Genomic DNA, 26,533 nt, shown 5'->3' on the forward strand with positions numbered 1-26,533 from the left:
TACATCTGTAACCCCAAGAGGAATGGCTGGCACATTTGTGAACACTTCCTACCAAAGAGTTGTCTGTTCATCTATCATTGCAGGGCTAAAATATGTGGGTGGAGGCAAGCAGGAGATTGGTTTTCATACGACAGGCTTAGGATGGACATTTCAATAATGAGCCTATTTGTTATTCATGACAACACAACATTGTACGGAGGCAGGCGAAGTGTACCATTTTTTTAATAATTAGGCCAGAATAAATCAGCATTTAAAGAGCTGGCTTTTGATAAAAGTAAGAAGAAAAGAAAAAGGAACGGCACACATGCAGGTGAAATTCACATTGACAGATTTGTAAAGGCCAAGGTCTCAGAAGGACAGTGGATTATAGGTGGACATGAAAAGCTGAGATAGGGATTGAACTCTTTATGCCCTTGCTGAAAGATGCTCTTCTCAGTTTGCAAAGCTCACCGCTGACGGTAATCACAAGCCAGATAGCTTTTTCTATCCAAAGGCTGTTTCAAATCCCTCTGACTTAATGAGGATATTTGCATTTCAACCTTTTGGGTCCGGTCCTTGAAGTCGATAGAATGGACATGTCATATAAAGCAACAGTTGGTTTTGCTTTTAACAAAAAAAAAATTGCAGCTACATTTACTCACATCCCCTCACAAGCTTTGAGACACATGCTCGTAGACTCTTGTAAATTCACATATTCTGAATGCTACGCCTCATCTCCCACCTCACACACACCCCATACACACACACACACACACACACACACACACACACACACACACACAACCAGACTGCAGCCTCTAAAATATGCAGTGGCATGATTGCTATTATCATTTCTGATCAGCTGTGTTATTGAATGAGGGCTGCTGTCAGGCCAGTTGCATGGGAATGATTATTTTGCGGGGCATCTGTGGCCTAGTTCCGCCTGGCTGAATGTGATGGATGGGGAGGAAATGGTGATGTCTGAAACACTCCCAAGTCCTGCCAGATCCCAGCCACTCTATAATTACAGTCACACAGTTTGACTGAGCCCAAACAGAACTCCGTCCGCATGAGACTCACCGAAGAGCTGCTCCCTGACCACACCCACACCCCCCGATCGATACGCTTATTGAACCGACGTGTGAAGCAAGTAAGTTCACACTGATGTTGCTGAGTATAAACAAAAACTGTCCTTTGTTGGTGCTGGTGAATTTTCAAAGTGTTCTTATCCCAGATCATCACATACCGAAGCTTTGTCGCTGCTCCTCAGCAGCACAAGTCGCCCTTTAGGGGCTTTGTCTGATGCGGCGGGAAAGCTTTTTTGATTAATGCTATGAAATGGTCTCAATTTGGTTAGGTTTAGGGCTTTGGCACAAAAAAACACTTTGTTAGGTTTGGGACAAGACCATGCTTGGGGGTTACCATGACTACGTAAGATTAGGTACATCATGTGGCAACAGAGAAGCGGCTCACGAAACAAAAGTCAGATGATGAAAGTAATGTAACCCTAACCCTAACCCATAATGTTATTTGTCTTCCAACTTTTACTGACGTTTTGGTTTCTCATGGGACACAAACCCTGGTCTCCTGGAGGAAAATCCTGGGTTTATTTGAGCCATCCATCCACCCCACCTCCCCAGCGTGCAGCTTTTCTCCGTCTTTACATTACGTCGACAGCCTGGGGTATCTTATAGTGCTGCAGATAGATTTACAAGAAGTACCTTGAAAACCCTGCATGTGGCTTCGTCTGTAAGAGTCAAGTTGGGAATGAGACCCGGCAGGGATTTCATCACAAACCTTATCTGAATGTGTGTTTATACCATGTGAGAAATATGCTGTATTGTTGACGCATTATTTGCAATTTGGTCTCATTACATGCTCCCAAATGTCTTTTATATGCCTTTTGTCTTAGATCCCCAAAGTGATTCTGATAATGTGGCTTCACGCTGCGCCATTCAAGTGAGCAATCCACCCAGGCGCCTCGCTCTCCAACTCCTCCATCCAACTTTTGTAATATCATTACTAACACTCGCATTTTCAATTACGTGCTGGTTGCTTTGAAGCAGCAGCCGATCTGCTGGCCTGAAGATGTTTTTAGATTGAGCTGCTAGTAAACACAAACCTCCTAGATATTGTAGGAGTTACTAAATGTAGCATCTACTGTTTACACTGCAGACAGCAGGCTGTTGTGTGTGGTTTTTTTTTCACCCAGGAAGAATGAAATTAAAATTTTAACTGCAGGCAATTTAGCCTCATCATTCCTACAGATGATTAATCTATTTATTAAGACATAATTCACAGAGATTGGTGGGTGGTGGAGCTTTCACAAGGTTTCTTCATGTTGTAGGTGGGAAAACAGAAACAAGTGAATTATACAGCAGCTGATGTTTAAAATAGAAAGAAATGAACTGGATAAGCTCTTCCCAGTACATTTGAATAATGTTTACCATTGAAACATGTGGCAATGAAAACAACTGCATGAATTACTACTGCAAATTTCACATCCTGTGGTATCAACGTGGGCATTCTCAACTATAGCGGCACAAATATAATCATAAATTCAAGCACTATCCAATTATTAATTTTGACAGCTGAAGAATGATAGTGGTAATTTGTGCAGGTCAGTGTGGAATGAGTATGAAAACAATTCATTCATTGATATCACCATATAAGGAATGAATGAGTAAACCTAAAAATAAAGGCAGATTCTATTTGCATCCAGGTGTCTGCAGCCTGCAATGCACCCAGGGCATAAATAGCCATTGTGGCTATTTCCACAAGGCATAATAGCCTAGAATAGCAGAGAAAAGCACCCAGGTGCCACAATGCTATTTGCACCCAGGTTGTAAGCAGCCAGCGTGGCTATTAACATCCAGGTGTATATAGCCTAGCATGACTCAGACAAGCATCCAGGTGTCTGCAGCCAGCAATGGAATTTGCACCTGGGGTGGACTGGCCAATGTGGCTATTTACACCTGAGTGTATATAGCAAAGTATGGCAGAGACAAGCACTCACGTGTCCGTAGCCAACAATGCTACTTGCCCCCCACATGGTGGAGACAAACTGTGATCTTTTCCTTAACCTAACAAAGTAGTTTCACTGCCTAGACCTAACCAAACTGCAACTGAAAAACTTAAATAATCAGTCAACCAAGTCTAATAATTGTCTAATAAAAAAAAAGTTAAACCAAACTTCTAATTTCACAGTTGACTGTGTCCTGTGTTTAAGAATTTGTCATGCTTTATAGCTAAAATGAGGGTGTCATATCATGTAAATAGCCAAATAGGTGCAATGTGTCTATTCTCACCCAGTTGCAAATAGAAAAAGGAAACAGTGAAAGGTTTTGTAAACTTTACAAAGTCAACAAGGTATTTAAAGGACCAAAAAAAGGTTAATATAACTGTGTTGAAACAGAAAACTGTTTCCTGAAGACTTTTATCTCCTGATACACCTGGTTAACACCCACTCAGGTGCCTGTAGAGAAACAAAGCAGCTGACATCGCCTCGGCAGCAGTTCAGTTACCAGTAGCAACACTACCCTGAATAACCCTGTGTAAAAGGCTCAAGCTGTGTGTTGTGATGAAATTCGACACACCCCGCAACCTTATGGATTCATCGTGGAGGACGATAAGGAAGAAGACTAAGTGATTCACCATCTGTGTGTGTATATATATTAAAATTGGAGCTGTGTCCTAGCTGACGCACCAGCAAGTACGTTAGGGGAAGAAAATGAGAATTCTAAAAGTGGAAGAAGAAGAGCAAGAGAGAGATGAGTCTACAGAAGAAGCAGGCAGAATGTAAAGAGTAAGAGCTTAAATAATTCAGAGTGGACGAGCAGTATAAAAATGATGAACAGAAATGGAACGTTATAACAAGGGATAAAGGCAGTGAAGGAGTGAAAGCTGTCACCCTGCAGGCTCTCTGGCCCCCTGTGGCTCAAGGCGAGGCCATTTAGGGACAAACCACAAAGAGCTTGTCAGCAGGGGACAGGAGAGTGGCAAGGTATCAAGGCTTTTGGGTGCAAAGGAGCCCCTGCCTGTCTACATGTATGTGTGTGTGTGTGTATGTGTATAAAAACCCTGCATAGCATGACACTTGACAGCCCTATCCTCCAGACATGAGGTGGGGAAGAAACGGGGGGGTGGGGGGGGGGGACTTAGGTGAAGATGGAGCAAAAAAGAGAGTGTGAGCTCTGAGACAGACAAGCTGGAGTAGAGAGGAGCAGAAAAAAAAGAGACACCAAAACAGTCACTGTGAGTAGAGAGAGATGTAGAAGAAGAATGGGAGGCTTTACAGCTATTTCTGCCGGCTCTGTAGGACTGCTGATATAGCAGGTACTGCAGGTACTGGGGTAGAGACACAATCACTCCCACACACAAAAGTTACACTCAGCCTCCAGTCACTCCCTCGCACCCCTCCAAATTCATACCAAATTAAGAATAGACTCATTTCTTCATTCGTTTTTTTTTTTTTTTTGCCCCAGTTCTATTACTTTGTTCTTTTATTTATTCTTTGACGAAAAAAAAATGTCCTTGGTTCGTAATACATCCAAGAGAATTCTTACATGTGAAATATGGAGGGGAAATCCACAGGAAATAAATCAATAATTGAGGTAGCTGCATGTTATTTCATTTCGAGGAGAAAAATAGAAAATGGAGAAAAGGTAAAAATGAAGAAATAGTCAAGAAAAGTGGCACAATTTCAAACCAGCCTGATTTAACTTTTAAGTGTATTCTTATTTGTGTTGCACTCATACTGTCATGTTCTGCTCTGCCTGCATCTACTTGCAGGGGCAGATCTGGAGGGGTGACACAGGGTGGCAGCTACCAAACCGAAAAGATGCTTTGTCACTCCAGCTTTGGACCCATCCAGTTCAAAATATATACACGAAAGGGTTGCTTGGCTGCTTGGAAATTTACAAGACTGAAACTCGCTCAGAGTGCAAGTGAATGCAGCATCTGTTCTGATCACATAGTAGGCATGTAAATGTCTTAAGATTTGAAAATAAAACAATTTGTTTCTTTTAATGCCACCTTTAGATATTTCTATTCAGTCTTTCACTCATTTTTGTTGTTTTGTTGTTTTCTGCCACCTATTTAAGTCTGCATAACACTGTCTTTCCATCTTTAGATTTGGAATGTAAAAATCTTACCTACAAAAAGACGAATGTTTAAACTAAATTATGTGCAATTGCCTGCGCAATTTAGTAAAAAATAGAAAAAAACTCTTCCTGATGATGCACAATTTGTCCAAACGGTCATTGTGCATCACAATTTTCATTTTCACTGGAAAAAAACACCATTAACATCATGAAAATGTGACATTTGATGGGGTCTGTACCAAACAAATGTTTTCTTACGTCTGGAGAACAAGATTTGTGGGCCAGGACATCTCTGCAGCACCACAGTACTTCATTATAATACTGTTTGTCACACATTTTCCTTTATCAAAAAAATTGCAGCTTCTACAATTTGGATATTACACTTGGCCATATTGGGATTCTGATAATATTTTGATTAATTGTTGAAGCCTGAACAGACACGCAAATGCCAAAAACACAGAGCCACACACGAACAAACAGGCAGAACGCTATGGATGCATTGTGATCTAAGTGATTCAGTGTCTTACTATTCTGGTCTTCATGCCGAGCAGAGATGTCTGTGTCTGAGCTCAGAGCAAATTCAGCTGTCTGGCTACACACCTAAATCACACTCAATAACCATGGAGGCAAAATGAAACAGGTCTCCCACTGGTGTGACAATATCAGCTGTGTATGTGTACGTACTCACACAAATTGTGCACATTCATTCAATTTCTTTTTAGCCCTAACTCATTCCTGAAGAGTTTGTAAGGAGTTACATATGTGTGAACGCGTGCGTGTGCTCATGTCTGGGTAAATTCTCATACATCTGTGCAGTGTCCATCTGTTTGTGTGTCTGCGCGTGTGCGCATGCATGCATGTAATGAAGGCGCTCTTCTCACCTGGCCGCTGAAGCGCAGCGAGCATGACTCACTGTCATTTTTCTCCTCTCATTCTATTTCAGCTTGGGCTCCGCAGGTTCAGAGTTCACCTGCATCCCTCCCTCTTTCTCACTCCTTCAAACTCATCCTGTCTTTTTTTTTCCTCTGCGACTCTTTTCATCTGCATTCAATCAGCCCCCTTCTCCTTCCTCTTTACCTTTCGCTCTTTTTCACTTTCATTTCACTTTACTTTTCACTCCTGTGTGCCCATCGAGCCACTGCCTGTCTATCTGTCAGGGCATGAATAATTGAGGTGTATTGAGTCTGGTCAGCAGATGGTGAAATGGCTGTTATGGATCTATCTGTGCTCTTTAGGAATCGCTGAGTGTATGCTGACACCTGTCCAGTTAAGGCCCACAGGAACCAGCGGGGGAGCTTGGCCAGGCCCGCCCCAAAGACGGCTCCAAACACGGCTCCTGTATTGGCACACGCTCACATACACTCTTAGTAATAATGGTGCTAACTAGAACCATAAAAGGTTCTTGTTTTGTCCCTATAGCAGAACCCTTTTTGATTCCAAACCAAAAAGGGTTCAACCTCAAACCCAATATAAAGGGTTAAACCTAAATCCATCCGCTAAAGGTTTCACCCCCTAAAAGAGGTTCTACACAAAACCCTTCCTTGCTGGTTACACCCAGAACCCACCCAGGTGGTTCTACTGAGCACCCTTCTATATTCCAAGGGTTTTATCCAGAACCCACCCAGGGAGTTTGGCCAAGAACCCTTTTATTTTCATAGGAATGTATCCAGAGGTGCTACTGAGAACCCTTTAAAATTATGGTACAAAAACCTCTTTCTCTTTCCTCCAAAAGGGTTATCTGGATAAAAAGAGTTCTTAATAGAACCATTAGTCTTATATGATGAACCATTTCTTCAAAAAAGGTTCTTTACAAGCAAATGGTTCTAAATAGAACCTCAGCACTTCAGGAAGAGCCCTTTTGGAACCCTTATTAACCCTTATTTATGTGAGTGTGTGCAGGTGCAGCACGCTCAGGCACTTGAAAATGTGCCTGAGCACACACAAGCCCACATGTGGAAATACAAGGGAGCGTCAATACAAACAAACATGTCAGGTTGAGATCCATCCCGTCTCCCTCCCTTCTTGCACCTGCTACATCCAAACAACAGAAGGATTTCTGCAAAATCTCCTCCTCATCTTGCTGCTTCCGTCGCCCTCCCCCTGCCTTTTCCTGTCTGCTGTGTCCCCCAGCATTTATCCTCCACGCCCCTCTCTGCTCACTTCTTGGCCCGCTCTTTATCCCTCTCCTCCCCGAGCCCCATGCAACCACACCAACCTGCCCTGTTTCGCCACGCTTGACAGCAACCACAGCCTCTGTCAGCGCAGCCGCCGCCACTCCCGCCCCGCTAACCCCATAACCCCCTCCCCCTCTAAGGCTATCACCTCAAAGCCTGGACTCTGTCTGTGACCTCCCGGTGTCACATGAGTTAAACCCAAGCTCTCCTCCACACGCACACCCACCCACAGCTGAATGCTGCACTTCTACATGGCTGCTTTTTTTTTTCTTTTTGCCCCATTCACACACAATTGATCTCTTACCCTCTATCACTCTGCTTTTTCCCTAATCCCTTCATTCCCACCCCCTTTTCTGACCCCACGACCCCTTTCAGCTCCTCCACCGTCACTACCACATTTCTCTTCCCAGCTCCTCTCTCCATAACTCCACATTCCCCTAATCCCAACCATCCCCTCCATATGAAAGCAATTTTTTCCCGGTTCCCCTTTTATCTAAATTATTCAACATCAATGCAGAAATGAATTAAGATAGAGAAACGCCGGTTTCTTTCGTCTTAAGGTTTAGAATTTCTTGATGTGTTTTAAGCGCCTTTCACAAGGGCTTAGGACACCATGATTGAAGTATATGATGGCCATTTCCATGCTCAGTTATGTCTGATGAGTTTGACACTCGAAAATTCATAAAAATGGTCAAACTCCATCCAAAATATAACATTAAGACACCATGACCTTGAGGTACACTCACACAAAATATCATGCTGTCATTTTGTATGAAACATGTTTTTTGGACATATTTCTGCAAGAATTTCATTTTTGGGAGTGGATGGCCAGCACTTCTGTTCTGGACCTTGCTCACAGACCCCTGCATTGTCAGTACACCAAAGAAAGCCATCCGTTCCGTGAACGCCTCGGGTCTGTAGTTTGTGGCTGCACAGTTTCACGAGGCTGTGATTATCCTCAAGGTCACTACAGCTCATTTAATACGGTGAGGTCAAGTTTCGAAAAATGGGTCTCACTACAATGACAAGACTTCTTGTACAAATTAATACAATTGGGTTCATTGAATCAAGGTGAGGCTCAGCTTTCCAGTCAGACCCAATTTATGCCACTACAATACTGTCTATAGACCCCATATGCAGAAATATTCAAATAGAATAGAGACTAATATAACACATTTATACTACATGTGAAAAACTGCATGGGGTTAGCATTAAGTGATGTCTGTAATGAGACACTCCTGGTTACTTCATATAGGAACCACTTTGATGTAAGACATAAATTGGCTCCATTAAAAATCTCCACGTCAGTTTTCACTTACCAAATTTTAGCCTAACTTTAGAGCATTATTTAGCCAACTTTCCAACATGATCAGTATCAATGGATTCCCTCAGTCTGATACCAGTATCTTTAGTAAAATTATGCCTGCTACAGCTGAGGACGGCTGAGGACGTGAACATCCCCACTGGGTTGAGGAGGTTAATGGCAAACATGGGAGAAAATCTTAAAGACATTTTGACAGAAGACAGAATAATATACAGGAGCATATGGGCCACACACTGACACTTCTTGATAAGACTGTGTGTTTATGGTTTTTATATTCATATATTTCCCCGAGGTAGCATAGTGCTACAGGCTAGTTAACATTATGAGCCTCATGGTATCTCTCTAAGCAATTCTTCTGGTGCTTGTTCCCAGCACCTCCTGTACCATCCTGCTTTTTAAAACACCTAGTGGACACACCAGCTTACACTTCTGCTGTTTATTTCTTCCATTTCAGCTCATAAATTCCTTAAATGTTTGTAATACAGGACCCAAACTTGTCACCTTCCTGGTCTCCTTCTCTGCACGGTGTGTCTCTGCATACATTATGTGCACAGAAAACCAGATTACTGTGAGAAATCAAGCAGGAAATCAGATAACACATTTATATACACAACAAAAGTGGGATAGCTCTAAAACCCCAGTTTACTTTGAGTTGGAGAGTAATCCAATTTCTGCCTGTCCCCTACTATGTTTTGACTCAGTGCTGGTAAATATTATTTAATAGAGCTTAAGGTGCTGTAAGCGATTCTGGAGAAGGTAGTCCAGGTCTATACCGACGTTTTCCGGATGGTGGCACAAACCCAAAGCCTCTTTATTCGACAACCTGCTGATGAGACTCAGCAATCAACTGTTTTTTTTTTCAGAATTGCTTACAGCACCTTTAAGTTAACATGCTGGGAATCGGCTTAACGGGCTGTTCACACAGTAAGTGGGAGAAGTCTTTTTTTTTTATTTTCTTATTGTGCACTTTTTTCGCCAGTCATGGAATTGTTGAACTTTTAGCTTCAAGTGCTGCTTTAAGAATTAAATCTGGCTCATACCACATTGGATTACAAGACACCGCACTATAATGTACCTCTGTATTCCTTCAAATAACATATTTGAAATGACACATTTCAAATCAACAACACACTGAAAATAACTTCTACATGACTACAGTTTACCTGGAGTGACGAGGAGCTTTTTTTTTTTATCCTCAAGGCTTCCTCATAGTAATAGCTCACAGAAATATTTCATATATGAACAGCAGCTCAAAGCACAGACAATTCCATAAATAAATAAGAGCCAGTTTGCAAAGCAGCATTACAAAGTAGTGACAGTCAATTTGGCCTTGTAGAAAATGGATGCTAAACAAACTGTTACACTGTTTCCAGTAAAACTGCAATAGAAAATGAAATGAAAAACATTTTCTATTGAACAAATCTGCTACTTCCAGACTGAGAATCCAGCTGGGATCTTTGCTTTTTAGATCAATTGCAACATAATTCTCCTTACCATATTTGATATTTATTGATATTTTATCACCTTATAATTTTATCATTCACCTCATTATAGGACTTTCCTTGTTTGGAGTCATTTCATGCACATGTTCACACATTAAAACCCTTTAGAAACACCATCAAATGTATAGACGGCCATGAAAATAATAGGCTGTGTTAACCAATTACCCTGATAAAGGAAAGTGGGTTTATCAATTAGAAACCAGGTTACTGCTGAAAGCTGAGAATAATCACATTAGTAATAAGCTCACGTAAGTGTATGCTAGTGTGGCCAGTGTGTGTGTCTGCATGTGCCTGTGTGTGTGTGTGTATCTTTCAAATCTGCTCTGTCACATCACCACATGGGAAGTTCAGGGGTCATTTGCCTTTTTCCGACTCCTTTTTGTTGTCATAGGGTAAGTGTGTGTATAAGAAGAAGACAATGCATAGCAAAAAGTAAACTATTTTATTATCGTTTCTGTTTTAACTTAAGAGAACTGTGCCTGGGCAGCCTTAAAAAATTCAGTTGAATGAACTGGAAAAGACCAGTTGAGGTGATTTTGTAACGTATTAAAACAAATAAGCTTTTCTACTTGAGAAAACATGTTTAATAAGCTTGAGATTTTAAGTTGAACCAACAGCTCTTCAGTCACACTGACAAACATTGAAAACAAATTTTATTTTATTTTACATTTTCTCAGTTTTTCATTATTTTGAAAATAAGCAACCATATCTCAAAGTGTATTAGAGACACACAGCAAGATTATATGTTTTCTTCAAAATATAAAAATGAGGGATCTCAGGAGAATTTTAACTTCTATACTGATCGTGTTTCTTTATAAACTTAATTCAACTCATCATTTCAAGTCAAAACACTTCAAGTTAGAAGAATTTGTTTAGAATTTTAAAGTTTAATTAACTTATATAAACAAATCATGATATATCTGTTAAATTAATTAGAAAATATTTCTGATTCCACTAAATTCCTGTATGATTTGATTTAGAGTGAAAAAATAAAAGAGAGAAACGACTGGCTCATTAAGATGGATGTGAGACAGAAGCAGAGAAAACAACATGGAAGGGGAAGGTCCACGGGGGGAGGGAAGAAGGAATACATCCAACTGAAATGAATCAATAGACAAAAAGCCGGAGCAAGAATGTACATTATGGAGGAATAATATAATATTGTTTGCTGTACACATCTGTTTTCCTTCAGAGCTCTCCATCTCTCTGGCAGATGCTAACATACGAGTGTGTGCTCGCATACCGCCTCTCCATTATACATTCACATGGCCAGCCCCGATATGTCCTCGTGTTTACACCACTGGAACTAATGACACCGCTTCTGCAATCCCTCAAAATTAACCCTTCAGGTCAGCCAAACACAAACACCCACCCAGACACACACATATACACTTCTCATGAACTCCTGAAGGAGAAGTCACTAAAGGAAATTAATGAGATGTATCGAATAGCACAGGGACAACGCTGGTGTGTGTGTGTCTTTTCTCTTGTTGTTGTCAGAGAGTGAGTATCGGGTTCACATATAGGAGAAAATTCACCACTTAGCCACTGGCTGTACACGCAAATATACATCATTAAAATCAGTGTGTCATGCATGTCAAAGTGCACTGCATCTTTACATTGACACCACTGTTCACACCCCCTGTAGGCTACAGTCACCTGATTATTCTAAGTTTAGCTTCAGATATATGTCCAATGCGTTTGTTATATAGGGTACACTGAATGAATCTGATTATTTACGAAATACTGGGCTTCCAAATCAAAGTATGCTACTTTACTATTAATAATAATTATCTGAAATTGACCAGGGTTGACCTTATTATATCTTTATCTCTCACATAACAGAACTCCACCAAAATCCTGCTGAGTTTAGTGCATGTGTGTTGGCGTGCATGTGTGAGAGCGGGCGTTTCTGCACAACCGCGCCGCAACTCCACCAGCGAGGTCAAGGCAGCCGCGTAGAGCATTGAGGGGTAAGTTCTGCCAGTGAGCGCTATGAGTGTATTCTCCCTACAGCAGGTCTCTCCCTGCCTGAACTTTTACACCAGCAGCAGCTTAAAAAACTATTCTCAACACAGACAAGAGGCTCTGTGTGCCTGGAGGCTTGCTGAACTGAACAAGCTTCGATGGAAATAGCACTGTAGATGTCTCTACTCAGTAGGTCTTGCTGGATGTTTCCTCTTCACAGAGAGAAATGAAGACATGACAATGCGAGGCTGGGCCGTGAAAAAAAAAAAGAAAAAAGATGTTCGTTCCATTTTTCCCTCGCATATTATGTAAGTGTGATGAAATGTTGCCATGTGCTGACCCAGCTAATCCTTTTAAAATGGAAAACAACAACAACATTGTTTGTATTTTACAGTATTCAGGGTGAACGGCGCCGAGCGGGAGATAAACATTTCTGCAGAGGATTTGCTGAAATTCTGAAAAGAAATTAAGCAGTTTATATAGATGGGCCTCTGAACAATTACTTAGCTATGATGAAACAAGTTATTCATCCTCACCAACACATGATAAAATGGTTTAAATCAAATTATACATATTTACAATGCAACATTTGCAACAGAAACCTTTTCTGTTGTTTCAATTATGTTGGCTGATCTACAGCATCATCAGCTGCTCATTTTAAAGCCTTGAAATCTGGCTTGAAATAATGAAACGGCATATACAATATCTAAAGTGAGTGTCTCATGAAGCTTCTACAAAACACTGAGTTAAAATAATTCATATTTTGAATGACATCTCCCTCAGGAGTACCACAAAAGCAAAGCAGTGTGGGCAACGGGGGACGGGCAAAATAAATTTTACCCACCTAAGAAAAAACTATGTTTAATTGTACACTATATATATTATATTTTCGTTGCTTTACTTAGCCTTCAGACAGACCTTTCTGACAGGGAATGGAAGCAAATGTCCATGCTCTTCTGAAAACCACAAGATCTCGGTGTGACTTTGGTGTTGTTAGTTTTTGCTTGCTGTGCATCAAGGCAGCAGCTGACCAGCAGTTCTTGTGTTCTACAGAGTAAAATGTTTTTGTCAAAGGAGTCAGGTGCAATATGGCAGCTTCAGCTCCCCGTTGTTAGGTTGGCTCAGACTCAGCGAGGCAGATTGAGCTGGAGCGGACAAGTTTTGTGGGACAGCTGACATGAATTTTTTTTTACGAGTGGTTCCCAGAATTAGTTGCGTAATTTTCATGAAGAAAATGTTGAAGCTTAACCGCACCCAGTTCAAACCCAAAATCAGTAAAGTGAAAAAGAAAGTGTTAGAAGGCTCTTGTGGATTCTGGCTTCCAGTAGCTTTAAGAAAATTATGCAGGAATGACCAATGTTTTTTCACGTCTCTCCTCATGAGCTTCTTATCTTACAATTTCAGTCATACCAGCATACACACCCACTGCATTACAAGATGTTCTTCACTGATGCTCGAAAATTATGTTTGGCATGGTAAAATAGTCTATTATTTTGCTGAGTGAAAATATCAGTATCACCTTTTAATAATTACTGTTATTCAGACGAGCAACACAAGCAGGCATAAGCAAGATCTCAGCCGTGAGATCCTGTTAAAATGGTTGTGCACACACACATGCACACACACACACACATATGGTAAACACATAAAAATGAACACACTGAATTATTCCAGGTTCCAGGTTGTTTTAGTTATTACTCCTTTGGGGAGACAAAAAAGTGGGCTGCCCTACTCTCCAATGTTTAACCAGAGCCAAAGCTCTGTTCAAGAGCAATAAAGGCTCCCTTTACACGTGTGTAAAATGCCTCATAAAGACCCAAAGACCCAGAAAATGCGGGAAACAGTCATTGTCAGTCCTGGATAGCTCCTGCAAGATTTCATGCTATCAGTGTTGGTCTATGAAGCTTTTCATTGAATTATTGAATTACAGCAGAGAGAACAAGGCCTAAAAATTCTCCTTTGGTCCATTAGAGTAATGGGGCAATCATACCTTTGATACTGTGATTCTTGAAAAAAAACATTTTTCCCTTTCTGATGACTTGGCACTTTCTTCCATTTCCAATCCTTTCATGTGCATGAAAACTACCTGAAAGTTGAAAATAGTTCCCCTAAAATCTGAAAAAGCCCTGAGCGTTTCCATCCTCTTAGCTCCTCCTCCCCCGTTTCATCCTAATACCTCCACTTCCCTGCATAAATGTATCATTACAGTATCATTATGTCTATGGTATCCTCCCAGCCTCCATTTACAGGGACTTAGGTACTGTGTTCTGTGGCTTACGTGGACCCATTATGTCATTAAGTCATTATGAGCTGGGACAGAGAGAAAATAATACCCATAATAGGAGCTACATTGGGCACTACTTAAGTCTATACTCCCCATCCTGCTGCCTTCCTGCCTATTTGTCTGTCTGGCTGATCTGTATGTGCCCTGTGTGTCATGTTACGCATCACCCTATAAAGTTATCTTTCTCCCAGCAGGCAGAGTTTGAACACAAAACTTTTACTCAGCATCCATTTGTGTGCTGCAATGAGCAACTCACCCCAGAATTAGGGTACGCTGTCCAGCCCAGTTCAGCTGTGGCCACCCGAGTGTCCATCACGGTCTCTGCAGCAAGGAAAGAAAAAAGGGGGGGGAGAAAAAGAGAATGGGAGACAGCGGTTAGCCTAAAAAAAGCTATTTTGAGTATCATTCCACAGAGTTGAACTGCATTCAAGCCCCAGTGATCACTTGACACTATCATCGATGAACAGAAAGGAGACGAATCCTTCACAGCGTTTCATCCATCTCTGCAAGACTTCTGTAAGACAAGAGACATGGAAACAAAGCCTTGGCACTTTGCTGGAAGGGATGTCTGAGAGCCTCTGTCATGCTGTTAAATGCTGAGCTTTGTATTGTGTTCTCTCTCTGTGTGAGCATGAAACTACAGTATGTGCATCCTGTCTTTGTTTATGTGTGTGCATGTGTTTGCAGGATATGCAGTCATTTGGGGGAAAATGAGTGAATATTTTTTTGCTCTTGTGTGTGTCTGTGTGCAGATGAGAGACACTGTAAGGGTTTGCATGTGATCGTGTGCGAGCGCTCAACTTTGTCACATTGTTTGCTCAAAGAAAGCGGCTTCACAACTGCTCTCCAAGGCGAGGCCATTGCAGTTTGTTTACTCCTAGTGGGGACGTACTTTGAAAACTACACTCTCAGAAATAAAGATTCCAAAAGGGTTTTTCCTGAAGGGATGAGGTTCTACCCAGAACCATTTGTTTCTGAAAAGAAAACCCTTTGCAGAAAGAGTGTTGAAATCCTTGAGGAACCCTTTGAACATGGGTTAGTCAAAGGTTCCCAGTAGAACCCCCTGAGTGTGTTCTAGATAAAAACCCTTGGAAAGTAAAATGGTTCTTGGTGGAACCCCCTGGATGGTTTCTTGTCTTAGAAGGTTTGTCAAGAGGGGTTCTCTTACGAGCACTTTTCATGCGAAGAACCCTGATTGGAAGACGGATTTCTTCAAGGATTGTAAGAACTTTCTGTCAAGGGCTCTTTGTACCATAGCATTAAAGGGTTCTCTGTTGAACCCCTGGGTGGGTTCTAGATAAAACCCTTGGAATAAAAAAAGGCTCCCACTTAACTACTTTACTTTCTTCTAGATAAAACTTGTGATGTGAAAAGATTCCTGGTGGAACCCCTTTGGGGTATAAAAGGGGTCGCAGTAGAACCCCAGAGAGGGTTCTAATGGGAACAATTAGACCACAGACAGGTTCTCTGTAGAATCTCGCATTGGGGTTCTCCTAAGGGGACAAGCTGAAGAACCCTTTATGGTTGTAGTTAGCATCATTATTTTAAGAGTGCTGAGGACATTAAAAAAAGATGCCTCGTGTTTCTCTGTGTTTTTTTTTTTAACATTTGAACACAATCTCAGGATGTAATTTAAATAACTATATGATACTCTGGTTGCACTCAAAATGAGACAATAAAAAGTTATAATCTCAGGAAGGAGAATCTGGCACAATGAAGAGCAGTTCTGAGCAGATTAGAATTTATCTATCTCTTTTTGGACTCGCATTACATCAAGTGTCATATCTTTGAAATATAAGAACACAAAGATTACCCAGTCCTGCCGCCCCCCCTCTTGCTAATCCTCAGTGACACACCATAGACAAATAAGTCTGGCAGCTCACCCAAGAAGTTTGTCAGCGCTGTTTTGATTAATATCTGCCTTGTTGGCGCAGTGGAATCTGGAAACCTCATATAGCTCCAGGAAAGAAGAGGCACAGGTCTCTCCTGCTTCTCCCTCACGCACGCACACACAGAGACACACTTACACGCACATAGATTTATAGAGTGATGGACTGTGTGACATGTTGGCCTTAGCAGTGTAATGATAGATTCATAATTTCCCCTGTAACAGACAGTTTATTCTTGGGCCTAAACCCTCCATCTTACTAAGAGTGAACCAGGGCATATTTCACGTTTTCTTGATGTCCCCTGCCACAACATGCCCTCAGTCGTGTTTGCTGTGGCCAAACCGATAAAAGCTGTGAGACAGAGGAGTGAACGGTATGTCTGAGTGATGATCTGTAATAGATAAGCAGTTCGTGCAGGAATTTTCAGAAGGACTGCGCTTTGCTGTGTCTTCGGGTTTGGACAACATCCACTATCACGGTACAACGGTTGGCTAGCAACTCCCACACGTGTTGTTGATAGGGGAGAAATCTCACTCAAATTCAACGCGGAGACATAACTGGCAGACACTGCCCTCGTTCCAATAAATTATTTGTATTGCCAAACAGGTTTCTAGGGACAGCAGAATAAGGTTTCACTCGGAGAAATGAAGGTTCTTCCTGAAGGGCTAAGGTTCTACCCAGAGACGGATTTGCTTCCAACAAACCCTTTTTTTGAAGAAAGGGTTTGTCCAGGGTTCTGTGTAAGACTAAGGGTTCCATTAAGAACCCTTTGTGAGGAAAAAAAACAGTTCTTCATGGATTGCGACTTTTGTCAAGGGTTCTTTTTTCCATAAAATATAAGGGTTCCTGGTAGGGTTCCTCTAGATAAATCCCTGGGGATATAAAAAGACCCTCAGTCGAATGAAAGAGACATTGGTTTTGAATTTTTCAAATTAATTTCTTTGGTGCTTTCAGCACCACAAAGCAGGTGTCATTTAGTCCCATTATACTGGAGAGAGGGCAGACATTTCTACGGCTGGTATCTCCAAAAGTCTGCAACTCAGTCCAAAAAAATCTAAATGAATAAATAGCACAACAGGCTAGGGAAAAAAAATGTAATTTTGATTTTAGGATGAACTGTCCTTTTAAGTCATAAAAAAGAAGAGGTTCCAGGCCTCTGCACCCTCCCCTTACCAGGAAGCACACACCCGCAGCTGCTGCTTATTTGAAATCTCACTGAACTTGCAGTGATTTAGAAATCATTCCAAATGATGGAGCACTCGAAGCCCGTCATCTGCGGTTCAAGTGGTCTTGGTAAAAAAAAAAAAAAACAAGTAGACTGAGGATGAGTGACAAGCCGCTGGTAGGAAGGAAAGAGGCCTTTCATTCTCAATCTCCACTTACTGGGAGAAACTGTCCTCAGACATGAAACCAATTAGCCAAGGTAATTCAGCCACACACACAAGCGCTTGCACACACACACACGTTAAGACACACACATGCTGCACACACATGCTACACATTCACCAGCCAACTCGGAGAGCAATTTTCTGTGTACACCTACAGTGACAGCCTTGTTCACACCCGGCTTCCATCAGAGTATTTCAATTTCCCTAAGATCAGCCTTGCCTTGTCTAGTTTCCACAGCCAGCCAGCCAGCTCCAGCCTGCCTGCCTGCCTGCCTGCCTGCCTGTACGACTTGCTGTCAGCTGGGGAGATAGGAGCATGAAACAGCCCTCAGCGCCAGCCAGCGTTGTGGGGACTGCCAACCCTTTCTCAGGGGAAATCACAGAAGCTTTAGTCAAATCACACAGGCACTTGGTAGGCCATTTTCCATTTCCTTTTAAAAGAAAAGGAGGGAGGGGGAGGAGGCGCGGGACGGTGACGACAAAAGGTCAAAGGCCCACGGGAGAGGTGGCTGAGCTGCACCACGTGGCCTAATGTCTTACCATTAGCTGAATATCAGAGTAGCAGATGAGTAAATGGAGGATGCTAAGTGGTTATTAGCAACGGGGCGGGGCCAGCACAGCCGTCATAGCCATGGCTCGCACACCTGTCCACTGGCACTGGGGATTTAAAATGTCCCATGTGTACGCATATGTGTGTGAGTTTTAAATGAGCTGTTATGTGGACCATTCATCCATTTAATCATAAGTGGATTTGAGGAGTTTCATTTCAAAATGAGCTACCCACATTAATTAGAAAAGCCAGCTCTTTCAAAATTACAAGAGCCACATTTTGGTTTATTGCTGAAATTATAAGCCATCCTGTGACCTAAGCTTACAAAACAATTAGGTTTCACTGGAACTAATCATCTATTTAAAAAAAAAAAAAAAAGGGAAAATGAACTAAATGGCCGCTGGTCCACACATCTTTTAGATAACGACATAAATTAATATGTACACATTTTGGGATCAAATAGCTCTCTGTTTAATGGATATTTCTACAGACCTTTGCACACAGTAATTTGCTTGAACAAAAAAAAATTATGCTTACTCTCTTAGAAATAAGAATCTGAAATGGTTCTTTCTAAAAGGATGGGGTTGTACCCAGAACCATTTTGCTTCTGAAGAAAAAAGGGTTTGTAAAGAGTTATTTGTAACTAAGGGTTCCAATAAGAACCCTTTTCATCATTTTTGTAGGAAAAATGTATGGGTGCTAAAAAATTCTCACCCTCAAATAATCACATGTTGGTCATGTTTCAAATGGCATTTTTAAATGTAGATGTATCTGGAATCTCCTTAATTCATTTTACTTGTGTTCTTGTGTTTTTGCTTCATCTGTAGAACACAGTATGGTTCTTTGCAAAACCCTGAGAGGACAGTAGAGGACAGAGGAGGATTAAGTGGCTGGGCACTCCCCCGCATTCAAATTTGTATAGTTAAAACCCTTATAATAAAGGCAATTTTTAGATCCCCTACATGGGATCTAGATGAAACTCTTGGAATATCAAAGGGTTTGTGGGAGAACTGCCTGGGTGGGATCTAGAAGAAGGTGGGCTCTGGGACAGTTCTCAGAGGAACCATTGAGAAACAGAAGGGTTCTCTGTAGAGCCTCTCATAGAGGGTTCATGCATGTTTCTAGGTATAACCCTTTTGACTGGGGGGGGGGGCAAAGAACCCTATATGGTTCTTTTTAGCACCTTTATTTGTAAGAGCGTAGAGCTGGGACACTGATTCACTGTCTGTGGGTTCCAGTAGTTTAATGCTGGGTTACTCCTCAGCTTAGACTATAAAACCCTCGTAGAAACAATTAGTCCTCCCTCTCCCCGGCTCCCTGTTTCTGATCGCACTTACATCTGACCACACATCCCATTATTTGCTTTCTCCTTCACTTGGAGGACAAGGAAAGACAACAGCTAGCTGTACTCCCTGATGTTTGGAGGGTAGCCCAGAGTGTTTTCTCCTGCATTCATATTCTGCTATGTCAGCTCCACCTGCAAGCTCCAATAAATTAAACACCGCCAGGTTCACTAGCAGTTCACTCTGTGGGAAAATTATTAACATAGAGAGCTTAATGTTGACTATGTCACCATGGCTCATAAATCCAGTGGAAAACAATAGCTTGTAGGTGTCAGGGTAGCTGGTCTTAAATGGATTCAAAGAGCCTCAAGGCCCGGGGGATGTATTGTGACTACATCGCAGAATATTAGCCACTCTGAAACATACAACGGATGTGGGTTGGCTCATTGTGTAAGGCTCACTCGAGCCGATGCAACCCAGAAGTCGCAAGGCGTGCCAAAACCAGGGCTCAACCGAGGGGCCTACAGCTTCCAATCCCAGAAAGCACAGCTCCTTCTCATTAGCAGCAAGTGGTAGATCAATACCAAATGGTAGGCTGTTTCCACAGATAGAAGGAGGGAGAAGAATGAAAGAGCGAGAGGGACTGCATTAAACATTGATGGGGCCTTGCGTTACGGATCGATAAGGCAGCCCTCTTCACACAATTACACGTCAGCAAGCAGTCGCATGATACATTGCATGGACATGCATGATTACATATTGTTTGCACTTGGGCAAACAGAACGACAGCTCAGAGAAGAAAGAACAGAGATGATGGGACGTCCAATTTCTCCACCCTCTTTGAGACTTTATGTATGACTTTAATTCTCCAGTTTGCAAGTCAGGATGGCAACATGTCTGCGTAATTCCCCCCTTTGTGGCCGCGTCTGTATGATTGCATAGCTGCTGGTCGATAGAACATGTGCTGAAGCACCTCTCTGAAGCTCCCCGGCTCCTTTAGTCAATATGGCAGACGATTCTCCTGTGGATTTCCCCTTCCATCCCATAACACATCTTTTCCATTCATCTATCCTCTATCCTTTAACCCCCCACCCCACACCACCCCACCCCCCCAACCCCTCCTTCCACTATGTCCTCCTGCTCAAGGATGCTGGTACACTTTGTAATTCAATGAGACAATCATGTCCAGATGCTGGGATGCTGGGCTGAGAGAGGGCCTTCTCTTTGTGATTGCAACAACAAACTGAAATAAGATCTGAGGGCCTTGAACGACATTATTTAAGAGGGTTTATCTTTTCTCAGAAACAGAATCAAGATGGGAGGACAAAGAGAAAGAGAGGGAGAGATCGAAGGGAGTAGACAGACAGAGGGAAAGCAGAGATGAAAAAGCGAGAGGAGAAATCAGCGGGATTGAAATGAGCACTTAACAATGATGAAGCCCCATGGTAGCCTGCTGAGCCTGGCATCTTAATACAGGGCTGAAAACAAAGTGACAAACAAACACGAGCGAAAGCTGCAGCGCCTCCCAAACTAATCAGCCGTCCACTCGGGGGATTTATGTATAAAAAAAAGGAACATTTTTGATGGAGTGAAGTATTTTCTGAACAAATCGCGTTGAAGTTTCCACTTGCTGCATCCTGGGAAATCACGCACACGCACACGACAGACTGTTTATTGGACCAGAAGGTAGGACCAGCTCAAGTCCACCATGGTTGAGAGCGTTGAGCTGATTTGAAAACTGTGACGGGTTTTACAGCGCAGCACCGCTTCAGGGTAAAAAGAATATGAAAGAGGTGATATCTTTGATTGAGTCACCATGTTCAACAGAGAAGACAATCCTTGCGAACACAGATGTGAGACTTTTCTAATCTGCGCCACACCAAAGCTGTGTCACTCATACTGAAGGGTTTTCGCTTTAAATAGAAGATACAGAACAGTCAACAGAAATACATCAAAAGAAATATGTTACTTCTATGTCTCCCTGAAGACAGAAATGACAATGTGGCTGATTTGAAAATTGAACAGAAAATAATCTGCCATCCTTCGAGACATTGGCGCCGAGTGATGGGACACACAAGTCCCTCATCGCTGAGCCAAAGACAGAATTAAATGAACAGGCACACACGCACACAAATGTATTAACAGTGTTCTGGGCTTGCAGTCACTCGTTTTGGCTGAGCGAAAATAAAATTTTCAGCATGAAAGAAGAGCAGGTCAGTATCAGAGACGAGAGGGAAAGCCAAGCGAGATGAGAGGAGATACAGAGGAGGGGAGGTACAGAAGCCAAAGCGAGATCAGCAGCAGATGTTAAGAAGAAGAAGAACGCCGTGCAAGATGGGAGAATTAATGTACGTGCAGTATCTGCAGATCCTGATGAAATTATCCCATCATCACAGCAAGGTGACATTCTCTTGGCCTTACACATCTGGGCTGCCACGTCGCATAAAACTTAAGATTCAACCTTGCGGCACTCGCTGAGCAGCTACACTCTCTTCCTCGACTATTACCGGTTTGTAATGGAGCTGCTGTGGAAGCGAAGCAGGAAAACACTACAGTCCCCCCTGAGGCGGGGTGTCAGCAAACACAGAAAGGTACACAGAGGTTGGCGACAACAGACTCACGCTTCTAATCATATCTTAGTGGTCAATCACTCATTAAGCTACAGGCCTGACACAGTGGAGCCTGACTGATACTGGCCAATATTATGAGGTAAAGAAATTAAGATGGATACAATATTCTTTATCTATTAGGGCTGCGTATTGACAAGTTATGATACTTGGTGATATCACAAAATCTGTCACTATGCAGTTTTGTTGGACGATGTCATATGTCCATTTTGGTAAAAAAGCAACTTATGATTCGGCAATTTTATTTCTGAACTCTTCAAGACACAGACATGCCATGGGAATTTCAAAATAAAGGCATATCTTAAATGTGACAATATAGATCGATATTTGCACTTTACATCGATCATATTGGATTGTCGAACACTGAATCAATGCATCAATCCACACCGATCACTGTATCATCACTACCCAGACCAATATAAGCTAATATAGCTGTGCTAGGCTAATATCAGGGGAATAATATCTGCTGACTGATATATCGATCTGGTTCTAATACATAAACCTCTGCTTCACACCTCCTCGTCTCTCCTTTTCCCTCCTTTCTTCTGCTCTCCCTCTCTCTCTCTCCTTCCCTCCCTTGGTCAGGGGAGAGAGGTTAGGCACATCATTTGCATTCATTAACATTACATTAGCAGACAGAGTGATCTTTAGAAACCAGGCTGCCGGAGAGTGTCATCTTTAATTCATCATAACCCCACCGACCACGCACCCACCCCTCTCGCTCTCTCTTTACCTCCACCTTATTCTCCTCCCTCTTTCCTCTCCCACTCATCCATCTCTCCTCTCCTCCTTCCTCTCTCCTCTCTTAATCCCAGCGCATCCTTTTTCCTCCTCCTCTCTGCACATTTCTTCACTCTCTATTTACCAGCGTCTTTCATCTTCTTCACGTTCCCCCTGTCTCACTTTTGCCTCCTCGCTTCCATTCCTTCCCCTTATCTTTCTTTCTCTTTGCCTCCTGTTAATGACAGGCTACAGGGGGAGTTGGATTTCTCTTCCTGCATGAGCTCTATGCAAGACAGGAAGGAGAAGGGTCACACCCAAAAAAAAAACCCTACACACACACACCACAGCCTTCTGGCTGCACCAAATACACCTCATCACCATCTGTCTGTGTGGAGAAGACTGAGCTGAGGATCTCCAGGTTTTATACAGGCAGGGCTGTCTGGTGTCACCCTCTGACCTGTGCTTACTTTGAGCTTCAAATAAAATGACTCTTCTGAAAACACATGCACACACAAAAAAAACTTGCAAGCCAAATCCAATCCATCACCTCATTTTACGTGACCATGAGAGCTGGTGATTAATACAATTCTATTCGGTGTTACAAAAGTAAAGTGTCCATAAATTGCATTCACCTAAAATGCACCCCATTTTTATTTTCCATACACTTAATGAATTTAACAGTTAGATATCAGTATATGCAACAATTAGACAGTGACTCAGTAACATGTAGTTGTCGCGAGTGGTTACAGTTAGTGAGGCACCAGCTTAGTAAAATAAAAGCTGATGCAGAGGGAGGACAATTTAATGAGAGGTGGTAATGCACATACATGTTTGGGGTTAATTATGTTGTCTTACGCTGCTTTGTATATTTCATTTTTTAAATTAATGCTATTAGTTTTAAACTGGAACTTTTGCTTGACGTTATTTTGCCCAGACTTCTGGTTTCAAAGCTATTTATTGATTTTTAAGTAATTTCCGACACCAAAAATAATTGAATGCAGAGGCAGTTATGTAATATGATGATGAGTAAATATATTTATATAGTCTTATAGTTGTAGATTTACAACCAGGGGCAACCTTGCAAATGGAAAGTACATTTCTAACTGTACTTATTTGTGTATGTGTATGCATGTATATGCAGTCATAGTGTGAGGGCATGTTTATGTAAATGCATGTGCAACTTTGTGAGTCTATGCTTTGATGTTTGTCTAAAGACAAAAAGTACTAGCAGCCATTGTGCTTATTATGCTGGTGCATTAAACAAGCACTGACTGCATGTAAAGGTGAGGAAGCCCACACTCTTCTTCCTCCTATTACCAGAGACAAGTAGGAGGAATCTATCCAAGAATTAGTCTCATCCTATGGGTCATTTAAAACAAACCACCTAATTACTTATGGCGTGAGTGCAAAAGACTTCCAAAAAAATCCTCCTCCTTTTCTGCACAACATAAGAAGAAAGCGAGGAGCAAACACGTGTACTAGCTGAACCACATAATGGAGGGGCTGGGTTTACGCTAAACACAGATCAATGTAAGCTGAGCAAATCGTGAAAATATTTCATAACATACGTATCACTTTCAGGCCAAACAGCAGAGATATTAACATTTCCACGAAAAGGTTAAATTATATCAACATAATCTGGTGAAACACAGTGTTCAGCATTCTGACAAAGGATATGCCATTTCAACGTCTCTTTTTCTCCCTGCTCCTGAAGCACACAGCAGAAATATGATCAGCCTTCATGTAGATTTTTGGAGTGAGTCTGGCAATGATGACACCGCTTAGGGAGTTCTGCTGTTACTTTAGTAGACCGTCATTTAATGGATTCTCACTGGGACCAATCAAAAACCAGCATCTCTGTTGTTGTCCCTTACTCCCATACGGTGAAGATGATGTTCCCTTGTAAGGAAAACACACAGCATGGCATGTGTACTTATACAGACTCAAGCAGATGAATTATTATACACACAATCACTGACATGCAGCTCCTGGAGAGATTTTTGCCAGCTGTTGGAGAACTTTCTTCTAATTAAGCTAATTTTAGAACATAATAACAAAATATCTTGTAGATCTGTTTTGGATATAGTTAAACATCTTCTTCACTGGAAAAACAGAAAATGTGCATTTCACCTGTATTAAACCCTTGTACACTGAAGAAAAAACCCACTAAAACTCACTAACATCTGTTTTTTGTCTTCAGTGAGAAAGGGTACAATCAGCATTCATTGTCAGGTCAAACGACTGTGTGGTAGTCATGGGTATTTATTGGCTCCAGCTCCAATCACTACAAAAAAAAATCATTTTTTTCTTAATCTAAAATCTTTTATTATGAAGCAGCAAAAGCTGGAAATGTTGTGTTTTTTATCAGCGGTAACTTAACATCACTCCTGTTAGCTGAAAGAAAACATGAGACACTATACTTCAAACCACCGATATTCAGTTAGAAGCTACAAAAGTACTGAGTTAAACACACAGACATTTTAAAACCTCTTTCTCTCTGCTTACCTGCACAGACATGAGGCTTTCCAGCACATGTGAAAAAAAAAAGAACAGAAAAGTAAACGCATCTATTGGAAATAGAGAAGGAGTCAGTCGCCTATTTTTAGCTAGTTTAGCCGTATTTGACATAACCTGCTTATACATGAAAATTTTGGTGTAAAGCAGTACTATACTACTATACAAGGTTAATATTTACATACATCCTCAACTGGCTGCTGAATGCATAGTGCAGAGAAAGTCAATATTAAACCATTTTATACCTCACCGTAATGAGCCCAGATCTGCTAAGGTTTGCTGTAACAGCAGACCAGCAGCAGTGACCAAGCAATAATCCAGATGGAAGCAGCACTAGCCTCCCACAACCATCACAATACTCATTACTGCTGATATTACCTCAGCCTGCCTGTCTGCTTTTAAGAAACCTGGCAATTTGCTGCAGTAAAATGAGGTAATTACAACTCTTATCAGGCTCCTCACCTCACAAAACAGCATTTAGAGAGAGGGAGACTACTCCCCAATGGTTCACTGGCTGTGGAACAAGGCTTTGGCTGGTTTCCCAATCATTCAGCCACGCCCACCCACTGTCATTTATTCTCCGTGCAGGTCCTGTTCCTCCCACTCTCCTTTCTTTCCAATAAAAACACAAAAAGCAGAAATTTGATCGCTTTAATGACACAGCTAAGAGAACTCTCCGATCAATGCCCCCAAATTAAAAGTGTGGAGTAGCTGACTTGAACCATGAGGGCCGGAGGAATATCACTTTACCGCACAACAACTGCAGCACCAAACTCTGTGTTTATGTTGGAGAGCCAGCATGGAGAAAACGGCAATGTAATTTAACCTTTTCCCATAAGGAGAATGGCTTTACAATGAAAGTCTATCCACTATAGCGCTGACATTTCTAAACTTCACATATGAAAGTTAGAGGTTGGCCCTGACTTGGCCCCAACATCTCTTCTAGTGGCTAGAGACACAAGTAGACTGACAGAGAAGAACCGTGTCCAGGTCACACTGGGACTGTATGAGGCTGACATTTAGCAGTATACACTGTAAAATATTACACGGGAATCTTTTCTAATTAACTCAATAAGTTTTATTAACCTTAGGTAAAATCAACTTAAAATGTTAGATTTTTTGAGAACATATAAACATGAGTTATTCTGACTTGAAAAATTAAAAGTCAAAAGAAACAGACAACTTTGAACTCACATTTTAAGCAACAGGGGAGCTTCTGTTATTAA

General features: G+C 41.7%; 1 protein-coding gene across 2 annotated transcripts in view; it reads right to left on the reverse strand.

Moving 5' to 3' along the window:
* The window catches only part of ephb1 (EPH receptor B1), a 219,758-nt gene that overhangs the window by 140,237 nt on the left and 52,988 nt on the right, over nt 1-26,533 (reverse strand). For both annotated transcript variants that reach the window (XM_084732571.1, XM_084732570.1), the window contains exon 2: nt 14,590-14,654. In XM_084732571.1, coding sequence (XP_084588697.1) covers nt 14,590-14,654 — 65 coding nt within the window. The remainder of the gene's footprint in view (nt 1-14,589; nt 14,655-26,533) is intronic.

This window comes from Lutjanus erythropterus, chromosome 12, assembly GCF_056507025.1.
Source record: "Lutjanus erythropterus isolate fLutEry1 chromosome 12, fLutEry1.hap2, whole genome shotgun sequence".
NCBI classification, from domain to species: domain Eukaryota; kingdom Metazoa; phylum Chordata; class Actinopteri; order Lutjaniformes; family Lutjanidae; genus Lutjanus; species Lutjanus erythropterus.